Here is a 21,983-nt window from a genome sequence, read left to right as displayed (position 1 = left end):
ATTGGGTTTTACGTCGTGCTTGAGAATATTTCGCTCATATGACGACGTGCATGCGTGTGTATGTGCGGCTGCGTGTACTAGCCCAGACTGAAGCTGGTTTTATAGTGCTAGCCCACTGAGATACCATGCCGCAGTGAAGCATGAATACCCCACTCAGACACATTATACTGACTCCGAGCCGACCAGTCTTTGTTGTACCCATAAATGCAGAGCGTCTGGCAGGGACCAATAAGTACCATATTTTAACGTCTTTTGGTATGACGCGGTCGGGGATCGAACCCGCGACCTTCCGCTCTCCGGGCGGACGCTCTAACGACAACACCACGGGCGGTCTGGATCGAGAGAAGATGTTGAAATGTTGACAGACATTGAAGATAGCGGGAGAAGCAATAACGTAGTCAATAACACTTCTACCACAATGGCTTATGAACGTGAAGTCACCCAAGCCAGCGTCGAGTCCACATCGACCATTCATAATTTACGACCGGTTTGATTAAGAGTTTTATCACAGGAGAGACGTGTTATTGACACTGTATCAAACAGAACACTGTAGTCTTCATCCCCCAGTGCTTTAGATATGCTGTTGTCGACACTATCTAGTTCTTCGCCTGTTCTCGCGTTAAAGTCACCTCCAATAATAACAGGGGCGGTGGGGTAGCCTAGTGGTTAAAGCGTTGGCTCGTCACACCGAAGACCTGGGTTCGAATCCCCACATGGGTACAATGTGTGAAGCCCATTTCTGGTGTTCCCCCGCCGTGATGTTGCTGGAATATTGCTAAAAGCGGCGTAAAACCAAACTCAGTCAGTCAGTCAGTCCAATAATAACATAGGGGTCACTGAACTCACTCAATAAGGACACTAATGATTTAAAAAGTGATGACAATCCACATGAAACTGATTTACAGTATTACCATGGTGATCCAACTGGGTGATCCAACAGATAATAAAACATCTTTATCTAGATTGAATACTGATTTGTCTAATGATATAAATATAGCATTGTCTGTAGTTCTACACGATTTCACATATGATTGTGAGGATTTGTTTATCAACAAAATAATTCCACCGGAGGGTTTACCTGTATTAGAGGTTTTTAAAGCATCAATGTGACGTTTATTTCGTAGTTTTGAACTGAAGTTTGATTGTTAAATATTCTATGACTATCGTTTTTCTCAACTTTTTGTTTTTAACACTTTTTGTAAAACCATCCGAAGTAGATGAGTTTACAGGAGAGCAAATCGTGCCATTTTACCCATTGTTTCATCGCAGTTAAAATGTACGTTTCTGATGTTATAGTATGCAAATGAGATATACTCGCTATATGTTCGCATACATAATATATTTTATGAAAATGTAATATACCATTCATCCTTAATTTATTTTATCCTAATTGATATACAAAATAATTCATTTAGTGATTTCCTCAGTTCAGTTGTTATGCCTGTACTCATGTTGAAAGTTTACTATTGTCAATTGCACAACCGCTATGACAACGCACGTGCAAATGCATCTTCCCGTCTAAACACACGTAGTTGTCACCACCCATTGTTGATTGTGACGTAAATTACAACATGTTTCTAAATTTGTTTGATAATATGCAAATTTGTGTTATTTTTACACCTGTAAAATGGTATTATTGATTAGAGGATCAAATTATAAGGATCAAATTCCAGTTGGGAAAAACATACATGTAGTTATTTTTATATTTGTTAAAACTGCCTATTTTGATAAAGTAATATACAAATAAACTCCACACTATTTCTATTTCCGTGAGTACTATATTATTGACATATTGACTGATTTGACATGGTTGGCTACAGGACGTTTGTCAGGGGAATAAGGAAATACGTCACATTGCAACAAATCAATACAAGGTTCCTGTAATACGCAATGTGATCACACAGGCAGAGGATAGTGTTCCACAGATGTTCGTGTAGCATTTCCTGCAGTGGCTGTAAGTATGCTGTCTGACACACATTGTGGCATCAGCTACATATTGATTCAATTGTTTCGTAACTTTTAAAGAACACACGGGATGGTCCGGGTTGGAATTGGTATTCGGGAACAAAAGGACGGGTTCGGATGGTCAGACTGGCCGGCTTGGTTGGTGCATGTTATTGTATCAATACTACGAAGTTTATGTCACAGATGATGTCAATAGATTATGTCAAACACAGCCTTCACTTAGCTGTAATGTAGTCCTAGCGCGGCATGAAACAGCAAACGAACAAACAAACGTACAATGCAAACTGTTAAAATGTTATAGTCTTTCCGAAGATGTTCCTTCTACAAAACTGACAGTGTGTTTCTCGACTATAGTTTTGGCATGAAATGCATGTGGACCCGTTTTTTTTTTTTTTGTAAATATCTCTCTTCATCCAATGACCCAATCGATCTCAAACTGTGCAAGTGGATGTTTTTGTCAGACAACCTAATCACATTGTAAATCGACGATTTTAAGCACTGACTAATTCCAACGACTTATAGTGTGACATGAAACACTCATTTTCACATAAAATTATCATGAAAATATAAATATTAACTATCTATGCGGCTTGAAGCTATTAGAAATTCATTGCTTAATTTGGAATGTGAACGACATCAAAACATAACACTTTTTTGTCTTCATTCTATTCTATCTTCAATAGGGTGTGCATGATTGTGTGTGCTTGTGTCCGGGGAACGGGGGCTTTGGCATTTGTTGGAGTTCTCACCATAGGTGGTCTGATTAATGATTTAGTGTAAATATACTTTCTGTGTTCTTTAAATGCGTTTCCACTAGATGCCGCATAAACAAAATAAAAAAATTAAAGATTTTTAACCTACAGAATAATTCTCCCTACTGGGTTTTGTGGTTGTGTTGAACAACTCAGAGAAACAAACTCCGTATGATGGTTAACAGTTGGCACCCACTTACCCTATTTTCACGACCTGTGACACCTCTTCATACCTGTCACGTGCATGGCTGACCACCATTGACGAACGTTGATCTTTATGACCCAACACTGCCGCTGTTACAGGTCATTGGTTCCCTCCCTCTGCAAAGCAGTCTGCGTTCTGCTGTTTATTTTGTTGACAGTTACATAGAAAGATTCTTTAATACAAATGCATAAAATCGGTGATTTACAATGTGATTAGGTTGTTCAACATAACACTAATTTGCACAGTTTGAGATCGATTGGGTCATTGGATGAAGAGATATTAACAAAACTGGGTCCACGTGCATTTCCATGCCAAACTATAATACCGTGTATCATGTAAGTGAGTGAGTTAAAGCTTAAAAGGCAACATCGGCAATATCTCAGCCATATCAAGATTAAAACAAGTTTTTAAATTCTTCAGAAATACATTTAAATCCTCTAAAAGCATGTCAACGAGGGGACAGTAAAACTAACTACATATCACAGACACAAAACGGGCTAAAGATCGCCAGTAACTCTACATTTATTCACCGCACCAAGACAGAGACAACAACCATCAACGCGATCTTCGATGAAGAACTTATCAACATGTGCTTTACAGAAACATGCTCGTTCATACTGAGGTTCAAGGCCACATTTATCCTCTAGTGTACTTCCTTCAGAGGAGACATATGCCCGAGCATTCCGCCTTTAAAAGCAGCATAGCGTGGTTTCCACTTATCTCCAGACATCATTCAGATGGATTTTGAGAGAGCCGTCCACACGTCACAAATACGTGGATGCTACTTTCACTACCCTCGCGTGTGTTTAGGAGATGTATCCAGAAACTGATGATGATGGTTGCCGTCGCACGAACAATAATCTAGAATGTTGGCATCATCGTTTGAACAATATCAGCGAGAAATGTCATCCCAACATCTATGAGCACGTTCACCGTGTGTTCAAGAGAGCAGTCCTTTGTGGAGGCCCGCCTTGCTCAAATTATTATTGGCCACAGACGTGCACCAACAAGGAAGCGCTGCTACCGAGAGCTTGACAGAAGGCTTCAGCGTCTCAAGAATCAGCTTCAGAGACAAGAGATTACTATAATGAACTATGTTGATCCAGACTGGCTATCTTGTTTCCTTGGAACAAATATGATGTGAATCATGGGTCTATGAGCAGTGTACATTTTTCGTTGTAACAAAATTGCCACAATAAAGAATGTGCTGTATAACGTATGTTGTTTTCCTTAATGTCCGGAGCGTCGAACGGCATAAGAACAATGTTCAATTACCTCCTTACGTGGTCACTCGAAACATTGGTTATACGATTTATAGTCAATTTTCACATAATTTTTAACAGTTTCATTAAAGCGGACTGACATACATGGAGCTACGCCCTATGGATATCTCTTTTGGAAGAAAACTGTCATTAGAAAAGTATGACAGGTTAGCATTATTACAACGAGGTGCTGATTTACGGAGAGATAGCGGCAGTGCATTGTAGTGTGAGTTTAGTTTACGCCGCTTTTAGCAGTATCCCAGCAATATCACGGCGGGGAGTCTGCTTTACAAATGTATTATAAGTAATTGCATTGTTTTTGAAAGTTCAGCATACGTGAAAACACACGGGATGGTCCGCTGGAATCTGGTATTCGGGAACAAAGGACGGGTTCGGATGGTCAGACTGGCCGACTTGGTTGATGCATGTTATTGTATCAATACTACGAAGTTTGAAATACAGATGATGTCAATAGATTGCGTCAAACACAGCCTTCACCTAGCTGTAATGTAGTCTAGCGCGGGCATGAACAGCAAACGAACAAACAAACGTACAATGCAAACTGTTAAAATGTTATAGTCTTCCGAAGATGTTCTCCTACAAAAACTGACAGTGTGTTTTCGACTATAGTTTGGCATGAAATGCATGTGGACCTGTTTTTTTGTGTAAATATCTCTTCATCCAATGACCCAATCGATCTCAAACTGCAAGTGGGATGTTTTGTCAGACAAATCTAATCACATTGTAAATCGACGATTTTAAGCACTGACTAATTCCAACGACTTATAGTGTAACATGAAACACCTTATTTCACATAAAATTATCATGAAAATATAATATTAATCCATCTATACGCTTAAAGCTATTAGGAAATTCATTGCTTAATTTGAATGTGTGAACGACATCAAAACATAACACTCGGTCTTCATTCTATCTTTTCTTCAATGAGTGGCATGATTGAGTGTGCTTTGTGTCCGAGGGAACGGGGCTTTAACAGTTGTTGAGTTCACCATAGGTGGTCCGATAAATGATTTAGTGTAAATATGTTCTCTGTAGTTCTTAAATGCATTTCCCACTTAGGTACTGCATAAAACAAAATAAAAATTTAAAGATTTTAACCTACAGAATAATTCTCTACTAATGGGTTTTGTGTTAATGTTGAACAACTCCAGAGAAACAAACCCGTATGATGGTTAACAGTTGGCACCCACTCATCTCCTATTCACGACTCAGATTAATCTCTTCATACCTGTCACGTGCATAGTTGACCTACATTGACGAACGTTTATCCCGAGTGACCCAACACTGCCGCTGTTACAGCAGGTCATTGGCTCTCTCCTTCTGCTAATACAGTGTATCATGTAAGTGAGTGAGTTAAAATTTAAAGTCACATCGGCAATATTTCAGCCACATCATGACTAAAACAAGTTTTTAACTTCATCATAAATACATGTAAATCACTAAAAGCATGTCAACGAGGGACAGTAAAACCAACTAGAATATCACAGACACAAGAAATAAAACTAGTATCTATCTCTACAATATAAAAACGGGCTACAGGTCCGTCAGCAACTCTACACTCTTTCACCGCTCCCAGACAGAGACAACAACCACCAACGCGATCTTCGATGAAGAACTTATCAACATGTGTTTTACCAGCTGTACTCGTTCCATACTGAGGTTCAAGGCCACATTTATCCTCTCGTGTACTTCCTTCAGAGGAGACATATGCCCGAGCATTCCGCCCACTGAAAGCAGCACAACGTAGTTTCAACTTATCTCCAGACATCATTCAGATGGATTTTGAGAGGGCCGTACACACGTCACAACTACGTGGATGTTACTGTCACTACCCCTCAGTGTGTTTGGAGATGTATCCATAAACTGATGATGATGGCCGCCGTCGCACGAACAATAATCTGGAAGGTTGGCATCATCGTTTGAACAATATCAGTGGGAAATGTCATCCCAACATCTATGAGCACGTTCGTGTGTTGAAGAGAGAGCAGTCCTTTGTGGAGGCCCGCCTTGCTCAAGTGTGTGGCCACAGATGTGCACCAGCAAGGAAGCGCTGCTACCGCGAGCTTGACAGAAGGCTTCAGCGTCTCAAGGATCAGCTTCAGAGACAAGAGATTACCATAATGAACTATGCTGATCAGACTTGCTCACTTGGAATGTATATGATGTGAATCAAGGGTCTATGAGCAGTGTACATTTTTCGTTGTAACAAAGTGGCCACAATAAAGAATGTACTGTATGACGTATTTTGTTTTCCTTAATGCCCGGAGCGTCGACCGCCATAGTGTTAACGCCTAATTACCTCCTTACGTAATACCCGAAACATCGAATTTATAAAATTTCAATAGTCGACAGTCCGGGTGGCCAGCCTTACAGTACCTTTGCTACCTGCATGGACCCTAGCTGGATTTATACCATCCCCTCAGCCGCTCGCGATTGTAGGAAAGTTAAGCCATAATTTAAAATCACACAAATGCTACGTTTAAAAATTCTGGTAAGTTGAACTGTACTTTGAAGGTTTTGGGCCTTACGTATCCTCGCAGGAGGACAATAATTTTACAGTACTTTAACCCCCTATGAGGATACAGCCATTAACAATCCAAGCTACTAATCTAAACTACCAATCTTTAAAATATATCTATTTACAAAACACATTAATCAGAATTCATCAATTTAATCAATGTCTTTTACAAAACCAATAATTAAATGAAAATTAACATTTGTAAAAAGATCCTTAACAGTTTTTACACTGAAATATTTATCCCTTACGAGGAAAAATGCAGCACAGACATGCTTGACAGTGACTCTCTCCATATTGAGTTAATAAAGTGCTCCCTGGTATTAACCATCCATCAGACTCACATATTTGATGATTCGTACGTTGTCACAATTGTTTTACTGAAGTAATGTCCCTCTGTGTTTCAGGCTCTTCTCAACTTTACGAGAACGTAACTTTCGCCCTGAAATCCAACCATCGTCAACATATCAGTAAACGCCATGGACTGTTCTGAAATGGCCGTATCCCCGCTATCTACTGGACAGGTGCCCCCGTCCCTGCTTCAAGGGTCTCCTGCTATGTCCCGGATAGACTGTGTCTCTCTGTGTTTCCTCAGTGCATACTGTACCACCATGTTCTACAACAAGGGCACCAAGTCTTGTATCCTCATGGAAGGTTTCAGTCAGACACAGCTGGTTGCCACGTCTGAGAATATTGAACACCTGGTGTTCGGCAAAGGTAGGGTGTATATTTTGTGCCAGATTTGACAAGAACATCCGTATATTCAGCGAATAATTTGGCCGCAGCAACATTTCTGAGAATAACTACAGAAATCGCCAAGCATTGAACAATTATTAGGAGTTTAATACGACGTCATCCCATTATAAGAGAATTAATCAATTTGACCTGAAGAAACTTGATATGATGATATTTTGTGCTGAAAGCACGAATATGATGTAAAGTGGACTACCGATTTGATCAGAACAATTTACTGTAAAGTGCACAGTTCTCAAAGAAGAAACAATAGATCTTTTTGATAATTGAACACCAATAAATCATTTTATAATGGATTTAATTAATTCTAAAAGAGAAAAGTTCGATTCCATCGACATCAGGATCTTGCCCTCGCTTTGCTTAAATTCGAAACCTGTGTCTTTTCCTAAACTTTATTTGTCCTGACAGAGACAGCTTTGATCCCACTGTCTCAGAGACCAAACTGCATTTATAAGGATGCCGTTTTAGGTTAGATATATCTTAGATCTTAGATATATATGTAAGTACTGTTTTGAATAATAGACTGTTTTCACTCAATGCTATTTAGAATGTAGTTATACTCTTGTACTTTACTTAGAAAGTGTAATCCCAAATATATACTGAGTCAAAAAAGAAACTTCACAAAATGTAATTTGAAAAATAATGAATAATTTTTCTCTGATGATACATCTATGTATCCGAAATGGGATCCCTATCTTTCGACTCTAGAAAAACGTTAGTAAAACCCACTCAAACCCATCCATTCGTCGTGCAAATGACTTTAGTGCCAAATGAGCTTTGCACGTGCAGTCGATCACGTGATCTTCGCATCGAAGTTTTCTTCATATGCCCGTGTTTGCATTGGCCTCAAGAATTGAAAAAAAACACTTTTAAACCACAGTTCTAACGGTACTTGAAATGCCACGATTGTCAAATGTGCAACGTGAACGTGCCGTTAGCATGTTGCAAGCGGGAAGATCAGTTATTGACGTCGCAAGAGCAATGGGATGCAGCCGTCGTACTGTGTATGACTTGCGAGGTCGTCTACAACAAACTGGCACCACTTCTGATCGCCCAAGGTCGGGTCGTCCACATGTGACGTCACGAGCAGAAGACCGTCAAATTGTCCTACGTGACAGATTTCTAACGGCTACACGAACCAGGGCTGAGATGTTTAGAGGTCGACTCTCCTCACAGACCATTCGAAATCGGTTGCGGGCTGCCAATCTCCATTCTCGACGTCTATATCGTGGGCCAATATTGACGCCGTTTCATCAACGTCAACGTCTGCTGTGGGCCCAACGTCACCTCCGATGGACCCAGAGAGACTGGAATCGAGTCGTCCTTAGCGATGAATCCAGGTTTACCCTCAGATTCGCAGACGGCAGGCATAGAGACTGGAGACGATGTCGTGAAAGGTATGCCCAATGTTGTGTACAGGAAGTCGACAGATTCGGGGGCGGAAGTTGCATGGTGTGGCGTGCTTTCTGTGGGAACAACCGTTCCCGACTTCTGGTCATCCGTTGAAACCTCACAACTGCTGCTTACAGCGACCAGGTGCTCACCCCTCGTTCCTTTCATGGCGGCTCATGGCCCAGGTCTACAGTTCCAGCATGATAATGCTCGGCCGCATACCGCGATGTTGACACGAAATTTCCTTCAAAACGCTGGAATCAATGTCATGGACAGGCCATCGAGGTCCCCTGACCTTAATCCAATAGAGCACGTTTGGGATGCACTTGGAAGAAGGCTTCGTGGTCTTCGGAACCAACCTCAGAATTTGCAGGAACTTGAAGCTGCCTTGCAAGAGCAATGGCGCAGAATCCCCAACCACGTGTTCACAAGCATCAGGCAGTCGATGAGGAGACGGTGTTTGGCAGTGGTGAATGCGCGGGGGCGGCCATACACGATATTGAACTGAGAAATTTCGCATTTTTATTCTTGTGACTTGACATTCTGTATACCCATGTTTTGGAACGGCGGTGTAGCCTAATGGAACTGATTATGGCACTGTCAGTGTATCGAGTACATCACACAGATCTCAGCGATGAAATAATAACAATTTAACCATCTTACCATCTCTTGTTCTTTTATAGTGCCCTGAATAAAGAATGTGAAGTTTCTTTTTTGACTCAGTATTATATAACATATGTTACATTTGACCACTTTCTAAATAGCATTGACCCGTGAAGATCCGGGTTAGAATATTGATCTTCAGTAACCCATGCTTGTCGTAAGAGGCGACATACGGGATCGGGTGATCAGGCTCGCTGACTTGGATGACTCATGTCATCGGTTCCCAATTGCGTAGATCGATGCTCATCAGGTCCAGACGCGATTATTTACAGACCGCCGCGATATACTAAGTAGTAGCTGGAATATTGCTGAGTGCGGCGTAAAACTAACCTCACTCACTCACGAAATGACATTGTGTAATGATAGCTTTCGGCCGTGGGTGCCGTGCCAATTAACGCTTATCAGATGGGTACAGAAAGTCCACAGTCTAGACTACCAGTTGTCCGACTTCCATTTTCATAGAAGTCGCGGTGGCTTTTCCAAGAAAAAGACAATAATCTGTACTTTGCTAAGAAAGTGTATCCCAAATATCACATATGTTATGTTTCCACTTTTGTAATTTCCTGTGAGATTGCTCGTGTAGGATCCGTAACAAAACGTATAGTTTGGAGCTCTTTTGTCGAAGTTGTGTCGGTGGGAGTTGTCTCATGGGGTCGGCGGTACTGCAATACTGCATCCAGTTCCAGTTCTTGACCTGTGTCCAGTTTTTGATCAGTGTCCAGTTCTTGACCTGTGTCCAGTTCTTGACCTGTGTCCAGTTCTTGACCTGTGTCCAGTTCTTGACCTGTGTCCAGTTCTTGACCTGTGTCCAGTTCTTGACCTGTGTCCAGTTCTTGACCCGTGTCCAGTTCTTGATCAGTCTCCAGTTCTTGACCTGTGTCCAGTTCTTGATCAGTGTCCAGTTCTTGACCTGTGTCCAGTTCTTGACTTGTGTCCAGTTCTTGACCTGTCCAGTTCTTGATCAGTGTCCAGTTCTTGACCTGTGTCCAGTTCTTGATCAGTGTCCAGTTCTTGACCTGTCCAGTTCTTGACCTGTGTCCAGTTCTTGATCAGTGTCCAGTTCTTGACCTGTGTCCAGTTCTTGACCAGTGTCCAGTTTTGACCTGTGTCCAGTTCTTGATCAGTGTCCAGTTCTTGACCTGTGTCCAGTTCTTGACCTGTGTCCAGTTCTTGATCAGTGTCCAGTTCTTGACCTGTGTCCAGTTCTTGATCAGTGTCCAGTTCTTGATCAGTGTCCAGTTCTTGATCAGTCTCCAGTTCTTGACTTGTGTCCAGTTCTTGACCTGTGTCCAGTTCTTGACCTGTGTCCAGTTCTTGATCTATCCAGTTCTTGATCAGTGTACAGTTCTTGACCTGTGTCCAGTTCTTGACCTGTGTCCAGTTCTTGATCAGTGTCCAGTTCTTGACCTGTCCAGTTCTTGACCTGTGTCCAGTTCTTGATCAGTGTCCAGTTCTTGACCTGTGTCCAGTTCTTGATCAGTGTCCAGTTCTTGATCAGTGTCCAGTTCTTGACCTGTCCAGTTCTTGACCTGTGTCCAGTTCTTGATCAGTGTCCAGTTCTTGACCTGTGTCCAGTTCTTGATCAGTGTCCAGTTCTTGACCTGTGTCCAGTTCTTGATCAGTGTCCAGTTCTTGATCAGTGTCCAGTTCTTGACTTGTGTCCAGTTCTTGACCTGTGTCCAGTTCTTGACTTGTGTCCAGTTCTTGACCTGTCCAGTTCTTGATCTGTCCAGTTCTTGATCAGTGTCCAGTTCTTGACCTGTGTCCAGTTCTTGACCTGTGTCCAGTTCTTGATCAGTGTCCAGTTCTTGACCTGTCCAGTTCTTGACCTGTGTCCAGTTCTTGATCAGTGTCCAGTTCTTGACCTGTGTCCAGTTCTTGATCAGTGTCCAGTTCTTGACCTGTGTCCAGTTCTTGATCAGTGTCCAGTTCTTGACCCGTGTCCAGTTCTTGATCAGTGTCCAGTTCTTGACCTGTGTCCAGTTCTAGGCCTGTGTCCAGTTTTTACCTGTGTCCAGTTCTTGATCAGTGTCCAGTTCTTGACCTGTGTCCAGTTCTTGACCCGTGTCCAGTTCTTGACCCGTGTCCAGTTCTTGACCTGTGTCCAGTTCTTGACCCGTGTCCAGTTCTTGATCAGTGTCCAGTTCTTGACCTGTGTCCAGTTCTGGTTGTTTCCAAATCTTTTTCTCCATTTCCCTCATTGATGGTTGCTGTAGTGACCTGTTATGTTTGTACATTTTAATGCAATTACTAACTGTTGATGTGAGTAAACATGATAATAACGTTCATCCATGTGACACAAAAAAGCTATGTCGTATTCTTCGCTCAGAATAATATTTTATGAGCTTCCCTGATTCTCTGTTTATCATGATTGATGAAACAAATGAATCACAATGTAGATTCCACTGTTATGTTGTTGATGTTTACATTCGCTGTTTGTTTTACAAACAAAGCCGTCTCATGGCGGCTTGTAGTCAAAGGGAAAATGTTGCTTAGCTTCGTAGTCACAAGTATCTACTACAAGTTGGGGTTTATTATTTTTAAACCGACATCAGGATCGGTTGACGATCTAAAAAACAGAAAACAAAAACACGTTTTTGTGAAAGACAGTTTACATAAATAAGCGGGAAAATGGATGACGTCATAGCGTTGCTTACTTACTCAAGTTTACCATTGCTCAAATTAGTGAACAAATCATGAAAACAAGGTTCTCAAGTTCCTATTTGTACCATTAAAGTGAACTGTTCTCGGGGCAATGGGGGTAATGGGATAGCCCAGTGGTTAAAGTGTTCGCTCGTCACATCGAAGACCCGGGTTCGATTCCCCACATGGGTACAATGTGTGACGCCCATTAATGGTGTCCACAGCCGTGATATGGCTGGAATATTGCTAAAAGCGGCGTAAAACCCAACTCACTCACTCACTGTTAGCGCCCCATACTGTCACACGTTTCTTGCTGCATCCTGTCACACAGCATTTGCTCTACAGTAATGGAAAAAAAGTAACTGCCCATAAAATAAAATTGCATAAAATAAAAGGTATTTGAAAAGTTACAAAAATAACCCTAAATAATGTAGCAATGCACTTTGCATGACATTTGATATCACGTATCGGGCGTGGCAAGTGCACTTTGTGCACAATGAACGAGCTCACGTTTTGCATGCTATTTGACACCTGAAGTTCACACACCTGATATTGAAAATTGAAGAACGGTTGATTATTCTTTAGCCTCTGAATGTTGAGGAAAACACATTAATTTCAGCTGCGTGTGCGTCATGCCACGGCTTACAGAAACTCAGCGTCTGCGCACCGTGGGTATGCTGGAGACTGGAATGGCCCAAAATGAAGTACACATTGAAGACGTTTTCAATACAATGGGAACACGAGATATTTGCCTCGGACCGGTCGTCCATGCGTGATATCACGTTGGCAAGACCTAATTATTTCTGTATTTAACATTGTCGAAGTAGTGAGTATACATATCACCGGCACCGGTCCTACTAATTATCCACAATTGGGGTGACACTGTTGTCATAACACTTCTCATGTATCTCTTTTGAGGTGTAGTTCTTATGGCATGTAGTTCCTATGGAGGGTAACCCGACAACCACATTCTACTGACCCATCAAAGGAATCGATTCCAGACAGCTCGTTTGACTGCTCGGACTATTCTTGGTTTACATCCAATCAGTTCCAGGACTGTACGTAACCGCCTGAGCGAGTACAACAACCGGCATCGACGGTCTGCAATATGTCCAATTCTGCTCCAACGTCACCGACAGGCACGTCTTGCCTGCTGCTAACAGTATCTACAAAGCAGGAGACAAGATTGGGATGGTGTTTTGCTCACTGACGAGTTGAGATTTCATGTGGACAACTCAGATGACAGGACAAGGGTGTACAGACAGCGAGGTGAACGGTATGCTAACGCATGTGTTGTTCAAGGTCGACAGTTTGGTGGCGGAGGCGTTATGGTATGGGGAAATGTCACATCTCATGGTCGGACACAACTAGTCATTGTCAATGGCAATCTGACAGGTCTGCGTTAAAGGAATGACATCATTGGGCATCATGTGCAGCCACAGTGCAGCCGTTCATTGAAGGACACAGACGTAACTTCAGGCTTCAGCAAGATAATGCCCGTCCACATGTCACTCATGGTGTGACAGATTTCCTGAGACAGCAAAATATTCCAATACTCCCCTGGCCAGCTGTTTCTCCGGACCTGTCCTTTATCGAGTACGCTTGGGGTGAAATGGAGCGACGGTTACGTCAAGCCCAGAATCAGCAATTGACGTTAGCGTTCACAGTGATTTTAGGTCATAACCACTTAATGGTTAAATGTGCCAAAGCCTGTTTTAATATACTGAAGCGTTGTCGTAATCTTCCATATTATTAAAACTCCTTTTAACGTGTATACTTTTTATCGTATAAATTCACACTGTTTTAATTTTGCATGCCTATGTTTTACCTTTTAAGAATTCTGTATGTATCTATTTTCAAATGATATTTTTATGCATTTTATTGTATATATACTCATGCCAATAATGGTTGTCAGCCCCTTCAATTTTTTTAATTGGAGAGGGTGTGTGTGTGGGGTTGGGGTGGGGAGGGGTGACAACAATTATTGGCATGAGTATATATGAGTGTGTGCAAGCTCTCACATATGTATACAAGTCTCTCGTAACTCTTATAGAGTGACTCATATATTCCTTATATTGTTATATTTTACCCATTCTACATGTACGTTTACTGTATATATACGCCAATAATGGTTGTCACCCCTCCCCACCCCAACCCCCACACACATCACACTCCCATCCCACACCCCCTCTCCAATTAAAAAAAATTGAAGGGGGTGACAACCATTATTGGCATGAGTATATATTTGGTGAGCCTCAAATAAACTGTCTGTCTGTCTTAGCTGAATTGGAACAAGCGTTAGTTCAGACATGGAACAACATTTCCAAGCTTTCTTCAATCGCTTAGTGTCATCTATGCATCATCGTTGTCAAGCCTGCATCAACGCCAATGTGGACACACACGAACTGACTTATGAACTGACTTTTGACACCACATCTCTACAGGGACGTGTCTCGATGCATAGTGTCAAAAAAGCTTTCGATATAATCCTGTCTACGGTTAAACAGCGATTAAGGAAAACACCACAAATCATGTTATTATCTTTTTGCATTAACAAATGGTGTAACATCAAATAATGCACCGTTACTTTATTCCAGGGTCCCGATCCTCAAAGTGTTCGTAAAGTTACGACAGGTCGTATCTCTATGATTTATCATAGGCTTACGAATGTCGGAGCGCAACGAACGCTTTGTGGACGGGGACCCAGTAGTATATATCACGTCATGTTTCCGTTTTGAAAAGGAAAAAAATGGGGTCGACGGCGTCGGGAACCACATCGTATATTTAATGTTCAAGTATCCCCTATGGATTTATCCTACACTTGGGACCAAGGCTTTCACTGCGTACAGAGGGAGTCCGCTGAGAATCAGACACAGAATGCAACATATGCTTCACATATTTCATTATCAATAGACAATGGTATACCGTCCAGCCTGCTGAACCCTGACGTTTACAGAACACGTTGTCTCTCGTGGGCAAATGTCGGTCTGTTAGTACAGACAGTTTACGTTTCGTTGAGTAGATCCAGGTGTGGATACTTGTAGGCTACCTTAACATCAGGCTCTATACTCACACAAGTTTACTCCACCACAGCCCACCTCTTCCAAATACTACCCGTGAAGATCCGGTTAGAACTGATCTTCAGTTACCAATGCTTGTAAGAGGCGACTAACGGGATCGGGTGGTCAGGCGCGCTGACACATGTTTAGGTTTCCAATTGCGCAGATCGATGCTCATGCTTTTGATCACTGAATTGTCTGGTCCATACTCGATTATTTACAGACCGCCGCCATATAGCAGGAAAAGTGCTGAGTGCGGCGTCAAAGTAAACTCACTCACTCTCTGAAATACAACTTCAACACAAGACAGGATAGGCTCGTCCCAGAGAAGGGAAACTAAGTGACAACGTTTCGCATCTTTCGTTTTGAAAACCCGCACTACTCTGCAAGTGTTAGAAGTTTCTCTTTAAAGTTGTTTGAGTCTGGCCATTGTTTGTCTCATCTCCTGGTACATCAGTCTGATTCGTTAAATGTTCAGACCATGAACCCATGGTTGTTTTGATTGGAAAAATACTGGAATTTACCTGACTGATTCATCCTCTATGTATTGATTTCCTGTCATCTCTCTATCGAGGGGCGGTGGGGTAGGCTAGTGGTTAAAGCGTTTGCTCGTCACGCCGAAGGCCGGGTTTTGATTCCCCACAAATGGGTACAATATGTGAAGCCCATTTCTGGTGTCCCCCGCCGTTATATTGCTGGAATATTGCTATTCCCACACTCACTGTCTCTAATGATTACTTGTCAATATTAACTACTCGTCAACTCTGTAAGTTCCATTTGTTTTGTGGTTTAGATCACGCGCGATTCTGTCGCCCTTGATTTTTCCAAAAACAACGTCAGTGTTAACGCTATCGTGGCGGTAACCATCATTTTAAAGTTCTTGTTTTATAAGGTTCATGTGACGTCATTTTTACCTTATAACTAATATACCCGCATAACACTTTACACATAGAAATGGGTGTGGGTGTTGTGTTATGTGAATGGGTGGGGTGGGGGAACAAAATATGGCCTAATCAGCAGTGGTGACGCAGTTTGAACCCCGGTTCGAGCCGATTATGTTTCCAGGATGTTCAGCAAAGTGGCAGAGAGCTAGATAAGTTGCATATTAGCGTGAAATACGCATTGACATTTTCAAAATACGCACTGAAATATTTTTTTAGCGTCCCAAATACGCAAAGGCATATGCAGAAACGCATTGGTTGGTCATCCACTTGCGTACCCAGACTTACCATTAAGAACCAAATGGGTAACTGAAACTAATGAACGGTTGTAGAAAACATTAATGTCAATTTACATACATAACATAAACGTTGTAAACAATATTTTTGAAATAGTCCAGGAAGTAAGCACATATTTGATATGTTTACAGGAAAATTTATTAAAAAAATTCAATTTCATCATGTTTTTCTTTCGTATTTTTGTAACGTTGATACACATGATTGGTCAAAGTTAGCTTGTTGAATAATTCTTAAATTAATGATATAGAAAACACATACATTTCTAAAAACGGGCGGTTTAGTACCCACTGAAGAATATTTACACCCACTTAAAACACAGACACCAGATTACAAAAAACAAGCTTACAAGCAAAGTGGCAAATCTCTAAAGCCTGCAACAATTCAGGTTTCCCCTCGAGACGACCATATTCATCTGATACGCCTCCTTAGGGCTGAAATCGTATTAATTATCAAGCCATGTCACTCTATCCACTCATCCGCTACTGGTTTCAACGCGTGATTATGTATAGAGTTTACTTAATGGCGGGTGATGTTTATACATTTTGAATGTTTGAAGAGATCATTGCCACATCGTTGTTTGGTAGATTCCCTGAACGAGTCAATGAGTTTGGTTTATGCTGGATGCTCAGCGATCATGTGTTGTACCACAAGTTGCAAGTCCACACATTCTAGCCACACGCCAATGGTGTTCAGACCATAGAAACACGGGGAACGACGAACTGTCTCCAGATTCTTTCTGAACTTTCTGAATCAGCATGGACGTGTCTGGAGAAGTCCAAGGCCACCCGCCATGCTAGCCGAACAGGTCCAGCCGCTGGTAAGAGAAGAGGACAAGACTTTCAAAACCGGCAAAAGGAGATTGATTTGCACCATAAACCGTTTTACCAGTATGGGTATTGACGTATTATTGATCAGGTCATCATCGCAAGCGTTCATTTTTTAAAAGTTCACCATTGTTTGCCCGTATCATGTCGTCTTTCGTTGACAATTGTTTGCCCGTACAATATACCTCCAATATGACCTGGTGATTTACTTGTTACATTAGCCGAACGATTGTATTCCTATTCACATCTGTTTCCGAATAGTCCTACATTTCGGGACCGCCTCCGTGGTGTAGTGGTTAAAGCGTCCGCCCGGAGAGAGGAAGGTCGCGGGTTCGATTCCCGACCGCGTCAAACCAAAAAGACGTTAAAATATGGTACTTGTTGGTCCCTGCCTGGCGCTCGGCATTAATGGGTACAACAAGGACTGGTCGGCTCGGAGTCAGTTTCATGTGTCTGAGTGGGGTATCCATGCTTCACTGCGGCATGGTATCTCAGTGGGCTAGCACTATAAAACCAGCTTAGGTCTGGGCTAGTACAAACAGCCACACATACACATACACACGCATGCACGTCGTCATATGAGCGAAATATTCTCCAGCACGACGTTAAACCCAATTCCACCACCACCACCCTAACTCTACGGTAACATTTCCTGACATAAGTTATTTAGCTAGTCAGTCTTGGTAATTTAGTTGAACAGGTTCCTTCCGAAATAGCACATTGCTGGCAATTTGTACTAGGGCGAGGACAGGGATACCCGGATACCCGGCACGGGTGGGTAATGAGTTGGACCCGGGTACCCGTCTCAATACCCTGACCCGTTATGTTCATGTGACTAATAGTTTAAACAATGTAATATGTTATTCTTTCAGGTTTAGAAGGATGTATTGTCTTTGAAGATTTAGACATAATTTACAGCCACCTGTTTGGAATACATGGTTAAGATATTAACAAATTCGAAATTTTAGCCTTGACATTTCTTACAAATTTTATGTCAGGAATTAACATAACGGGTATCAGGGTAGTGTAGGGTTATAGTGGGCGGGGTACCCGGGTAGAAAACTTGGACCCATCCCAGCCCTATTTAGTATCCTATGTATACAAAACTCATCACACTGCTGTGCTGGTGACTATTGACTGATCAGACACGATAATTCAACTCTCTAGCCCGTCTTAAAACAGGACTATTAGTGCTTTCTCGAAAGCCGCGTGTAAAGAGATGTCTTTGTGGGAAGGGGACAAACTGAAGTGTTCCGGGACATGTTGACTAAAGAGTGTTTGATGATAGTTTGAATCCAGAAGTAATAATTTTCTAAATATTACAGGAAACTACGGTAGGGAATTAAAACTGATACATTGTTAAGAATAAGAAATAAGCTATACTGCCATGCCAGATAGGTATGACAGCCTAATGCTGCAACTTTTGTAGCATAACTGTCTGGGTTTTTTTCAGCAAAAGTTCTCGTTGCTTCGAATAATTCTCGTTGCTTCAACTATTTTTTTTTGCTTCAAGTTTCTTTTAAAAACACTTGAAGTAACGAGAAAATACTCGGAGCTTCGAGAAAATACTTTTCAGTTTTAGAAAAAAACTTGAGCAACGAGAAAATACTCGAAATTTCAAGTTTTTTAAAGAAACTTGAAGCAATGAGAAAATATTTAAAGCAACGAGAAATTAATCGAAGCAATGAAAAAATAACTTCTTTGAGTGGCATTTTAGAAGTTGGGAAGTACAATATAGAACAAACATTGTCAAGTATTATGCTTGACAATGGTACAAGAATTTGTATCGAAACGTCGCACTCACGAATACAAAGAAGTTGTTATCCATAAAGTTTGTTCTATATAACGCAAAAATAATTGAAGTAACGAGAAAATACTCATAGGAACGTGTAAATAACGAGAACATACTCCTAAGCACCGACAAAATAATCGAAACAACGAGAAATGTCGCTGAAAAGGTATTTTATGCCACAATAGTGACAGCATTAGGCTTTCGTAGATAGGAACTTTTGCAAGAAAAATATTTGGGGAAGGTTGTAATATTTGAAAAGAAAGGAGATTTGCGGAGGGATTTCACGTATATCTCAGATGACTTGTGAGAACGAAGGTTCAAGGTTTCGTTTTGAGACGATGACGCCATCACTTCCTCTTCTGATGCTACATCTAACATGCCACTGGTCGTTATTTGTTCCAGCTGCTTGCCCAATCCAGTCAGGATATTTGTACAACCGGAGACTGAACATGTGTTACAAGAAGCACTCCGACCTCAAAGTGTGGCCTGAAGCCAAGACGGCGTGTTCAGCAGTGGGCAGCTACCTCGTCATGATCAACAGCGCTGAACGGAACCAGTTCATGTACGACATTGCTGCAGATATTGGTAAGTTTGTGAAGAATATGATTTGGATGGTTCATTATCTTTCGATCTGGTGAGAGTCATGTGACATGTTGTTATCCAGTGCGTTCATCTCAGAGATTGGGTGAAATTGATTCAGATAATTGGATATATTTGCCATCTTGTCAATTAAAGATTACAAAGTCTGTTGCAAGTTCAGAATCATATCCCTGGGGAAATACAACATCTGATGATTGGTAAGTTATGAGAAACAATCATGAGGTCATTTTTGGTTTGATGCTAGAAAACGAGTGGTATTATCATCACCGGCGAAACAACAGTGACGTGGGATATAGAATCGGTGTCCATCCGTCACGTTTTGTTTCTGGAGAATTTCTTGAAAACTCCATAGTTTTTCTTCACCAAACTTAGTCCATGGATAGGTCTAGTGGGTAACTAGTGCTTTGTTAGTTTTGAAGAACTGTTATCCGAATTTCCATGGGAACACATATTCGTAGGCCAGAAATGACGGCACTGTTTGTTGCCGGAGCAGACCTTGAAAACAGTACAGTATTTTTACCCATCTTGGCACAAGGATAGGTCCAGTAGTACTTTGTTAGTTTGGGAGTTTTGAAGAATATATTGTTTGCCTGTCAACAGGTTGAACCAAGACTAGAAATATCTCCTTCCTATGGCAGATCTTAAAACAGTAAATCCTTCTTTACCCAACTTCGCTCATGGATAATTAGTGTTAAACTATTGTCTCATGCTATATATAATTCCCCACAAGTTTTATTTATTGTAAATTTTATAAATTTGGACTTTGTCTCTGAAAAGAACGGAAGCAGGGGATGTAAGCCATGCATTACAAGTATACATATGTTGACGGGCAGGCTTGTTGATATTTCTTGTACCTTACCTGTATCACATACCTAATTGTGGTAGTTTGACCCGTGAAGATACGGGTTAGAATTGGTCTTTAGCAAACTATGCTTGTCGTAAGAGGCGACTTACCTGAACCGGAACAACGCCCTGAACCCATGTTTGAAAACAAGAGGTGTGGCTGTCCATCTACAGGCGCACAGGCGTACAGGCGTTGATTGTCTTGATGAATCGGATTGACTGATTGAGCATTAAAAGTTTGATAGGCGTTCGGACTACTCGGGCCATTTACACCTTGCCCATCATGAAGGTTTGCTCAGTTTATAAAGTATTAAAGCTACCACACGCATTAATATAATCCTTGATATTCCTTGATCACATTAGTCCAGCCAATGAGATGTCAATGTTGAGATTACATCATCGCCTTACGTTGACTTACATATTTTTGGCAATGCAGTAAAGAATGTGTCACATTACCTTGCTGATTACACACGGAACAATTCGTAGAAATATCGATTTTAATAATACTGAGATATGCCCCAAGACCACAATGCCCAAGACGAAGTCTAGTTAAAAGAACCTCTGCTCTCCGATTGTTTCGAGATACGTGTAATTTAGAAAGAAAGGTCTCAATGCCATACAGATGGCGTCCATTTAAGGATGAGGCCCATCTCAGTTGCCATTTTGTTAGAGCATGGATGTTACTGACTCTTCTTAAATCAGCAGGAGAAGGTAGTATTGTCTCATACTGGTCTGATACATCAAAATTTAATGCAGCTTTTGGCAATATATCAGCTTTTTCATTTCCAAGAAGTATCCTTGAGAATTCAGTATCTAAAAGATCTTTACTTAATGAATCGGAGTTATTATAATAGGAAGCTTTGGACCTTTTCTTGGACTGATAACCGAAATGAGTAAACTTGCAAATGATCAGTGGCATCATAAGTAAATGTTCATTAATGTATTTCTTCTTTTGTAGGGCCGTTTTGGACGAGCGGGAACATACTAGGATCATCCTGGAGATGGGGAGACAACTCTTCAGTTTCTGAACCCACATTCTGGGCTCCCAATGAACCGAATGGTCTTGCAACCTATACATGTTTGACCTTCTGGAAGCTGGAACTCCCCAACAGCTGGCACGCCGGTGAATGTCACACTCATGCCATGACCTACGTCTGTGAAATATCGATGTAGATATACACTTTTGTTTTGATAAATAAAGGGACACTGTCGTGATGTGGTACTGGAGTGAGAGTGAGTTTAGTTTTATTCCGCTTTAAGCAATATTCCAACAATATCACAGTGGGGGACACCAGCATTGGAGGATTGTCGTCGTTAGAAAGACATACAAAAAGAGAGAGAGAGAGAGAGAGAGAGAGAGAGAGAGAGAGAGAGAGAGAGAGAGAGAGAGAGAGAGAGAGAGAGAGAGAGAGAGAGAGAGAGAGAGAGAGAGAGAGAGAGAGAGAGAGAGAGAGAG

At 41.5% G+C, this 21,983-nt stretch overlaps 1 protein-coding gene across 1 annotated transcript; it reads left to right on the top strand.

Moving 5' to 3' along the window:
* The first annotated feature begins 1,880 nt into the window (after positions 1 to 1,880).
* On the top strand, positions 1,881 to 21,745 carry LOC124258944 (perlucin-like protein). Its single transcript, XM_046693005.1, has 4 exons — positions 1,881 to 1,954; positions 7,128 to 7,437; positions 19,487 to 19,669; positions 21,486 to 21,745. Exons 2-4 carry the CDS (start codon positions 7,200 to 7,202, stop codon positions 21,698 to 21,700), a joined length of 636 nt encoding a protein of 211 aa, XP_046548961.1. The 5' UTR covers positions 1,881 to 1,954; positions 7,128 to 7,199; the 3' UTR covers positions 21,701 to 21,745.
* Positions 21,746 to 21,983: the final 238 nt, after the last annotated feature.

Source organism: Haliotis rubra, unplaced genomic scaffold (assembly GCF_003918875.1).
Source record: "Haliotis rubra isolate DU_JTF1 unplaced genomic scaffold, ASM391887v1 Scf703, whole genome shotgun sequence".
Lineage (NCBI taxonomy): Eukaryota > Metazoa > Mollusca > Gastropoda > Lepetellida > Haliotidae > Haliotis > Haliotis rubra.
Note: the sequence above shows the minus strand (reverse complement) of the source record. Positions and strands in the feature narration are given on the sequence as shown.

Bases quoted from the DNA above. Each gene is read 5' to 3' on its own strand.
- LOC124258944 (XM_046693005.1), top strand. From the start codon at position 7,200: ATGGACTGTTCTGAAATGGCCGTATCCCCGCTATCTACTGGACAGGTG. The intron at 7,438-19,486 runs GTAGGGTGTATA...TATTTGTTCCAG, and splicing joins ACACCTGGTGTTCGGCAAAG to CTGCTTGCCCAATCCAGTCA. The intron at 19,670-21,485 runs GTAAGTTTGTGA...CTTCTTTTGTAG, and splicing joins CGACATTGCTGCAGATATTG to GGCCGTTTTGGACGAGCGGG.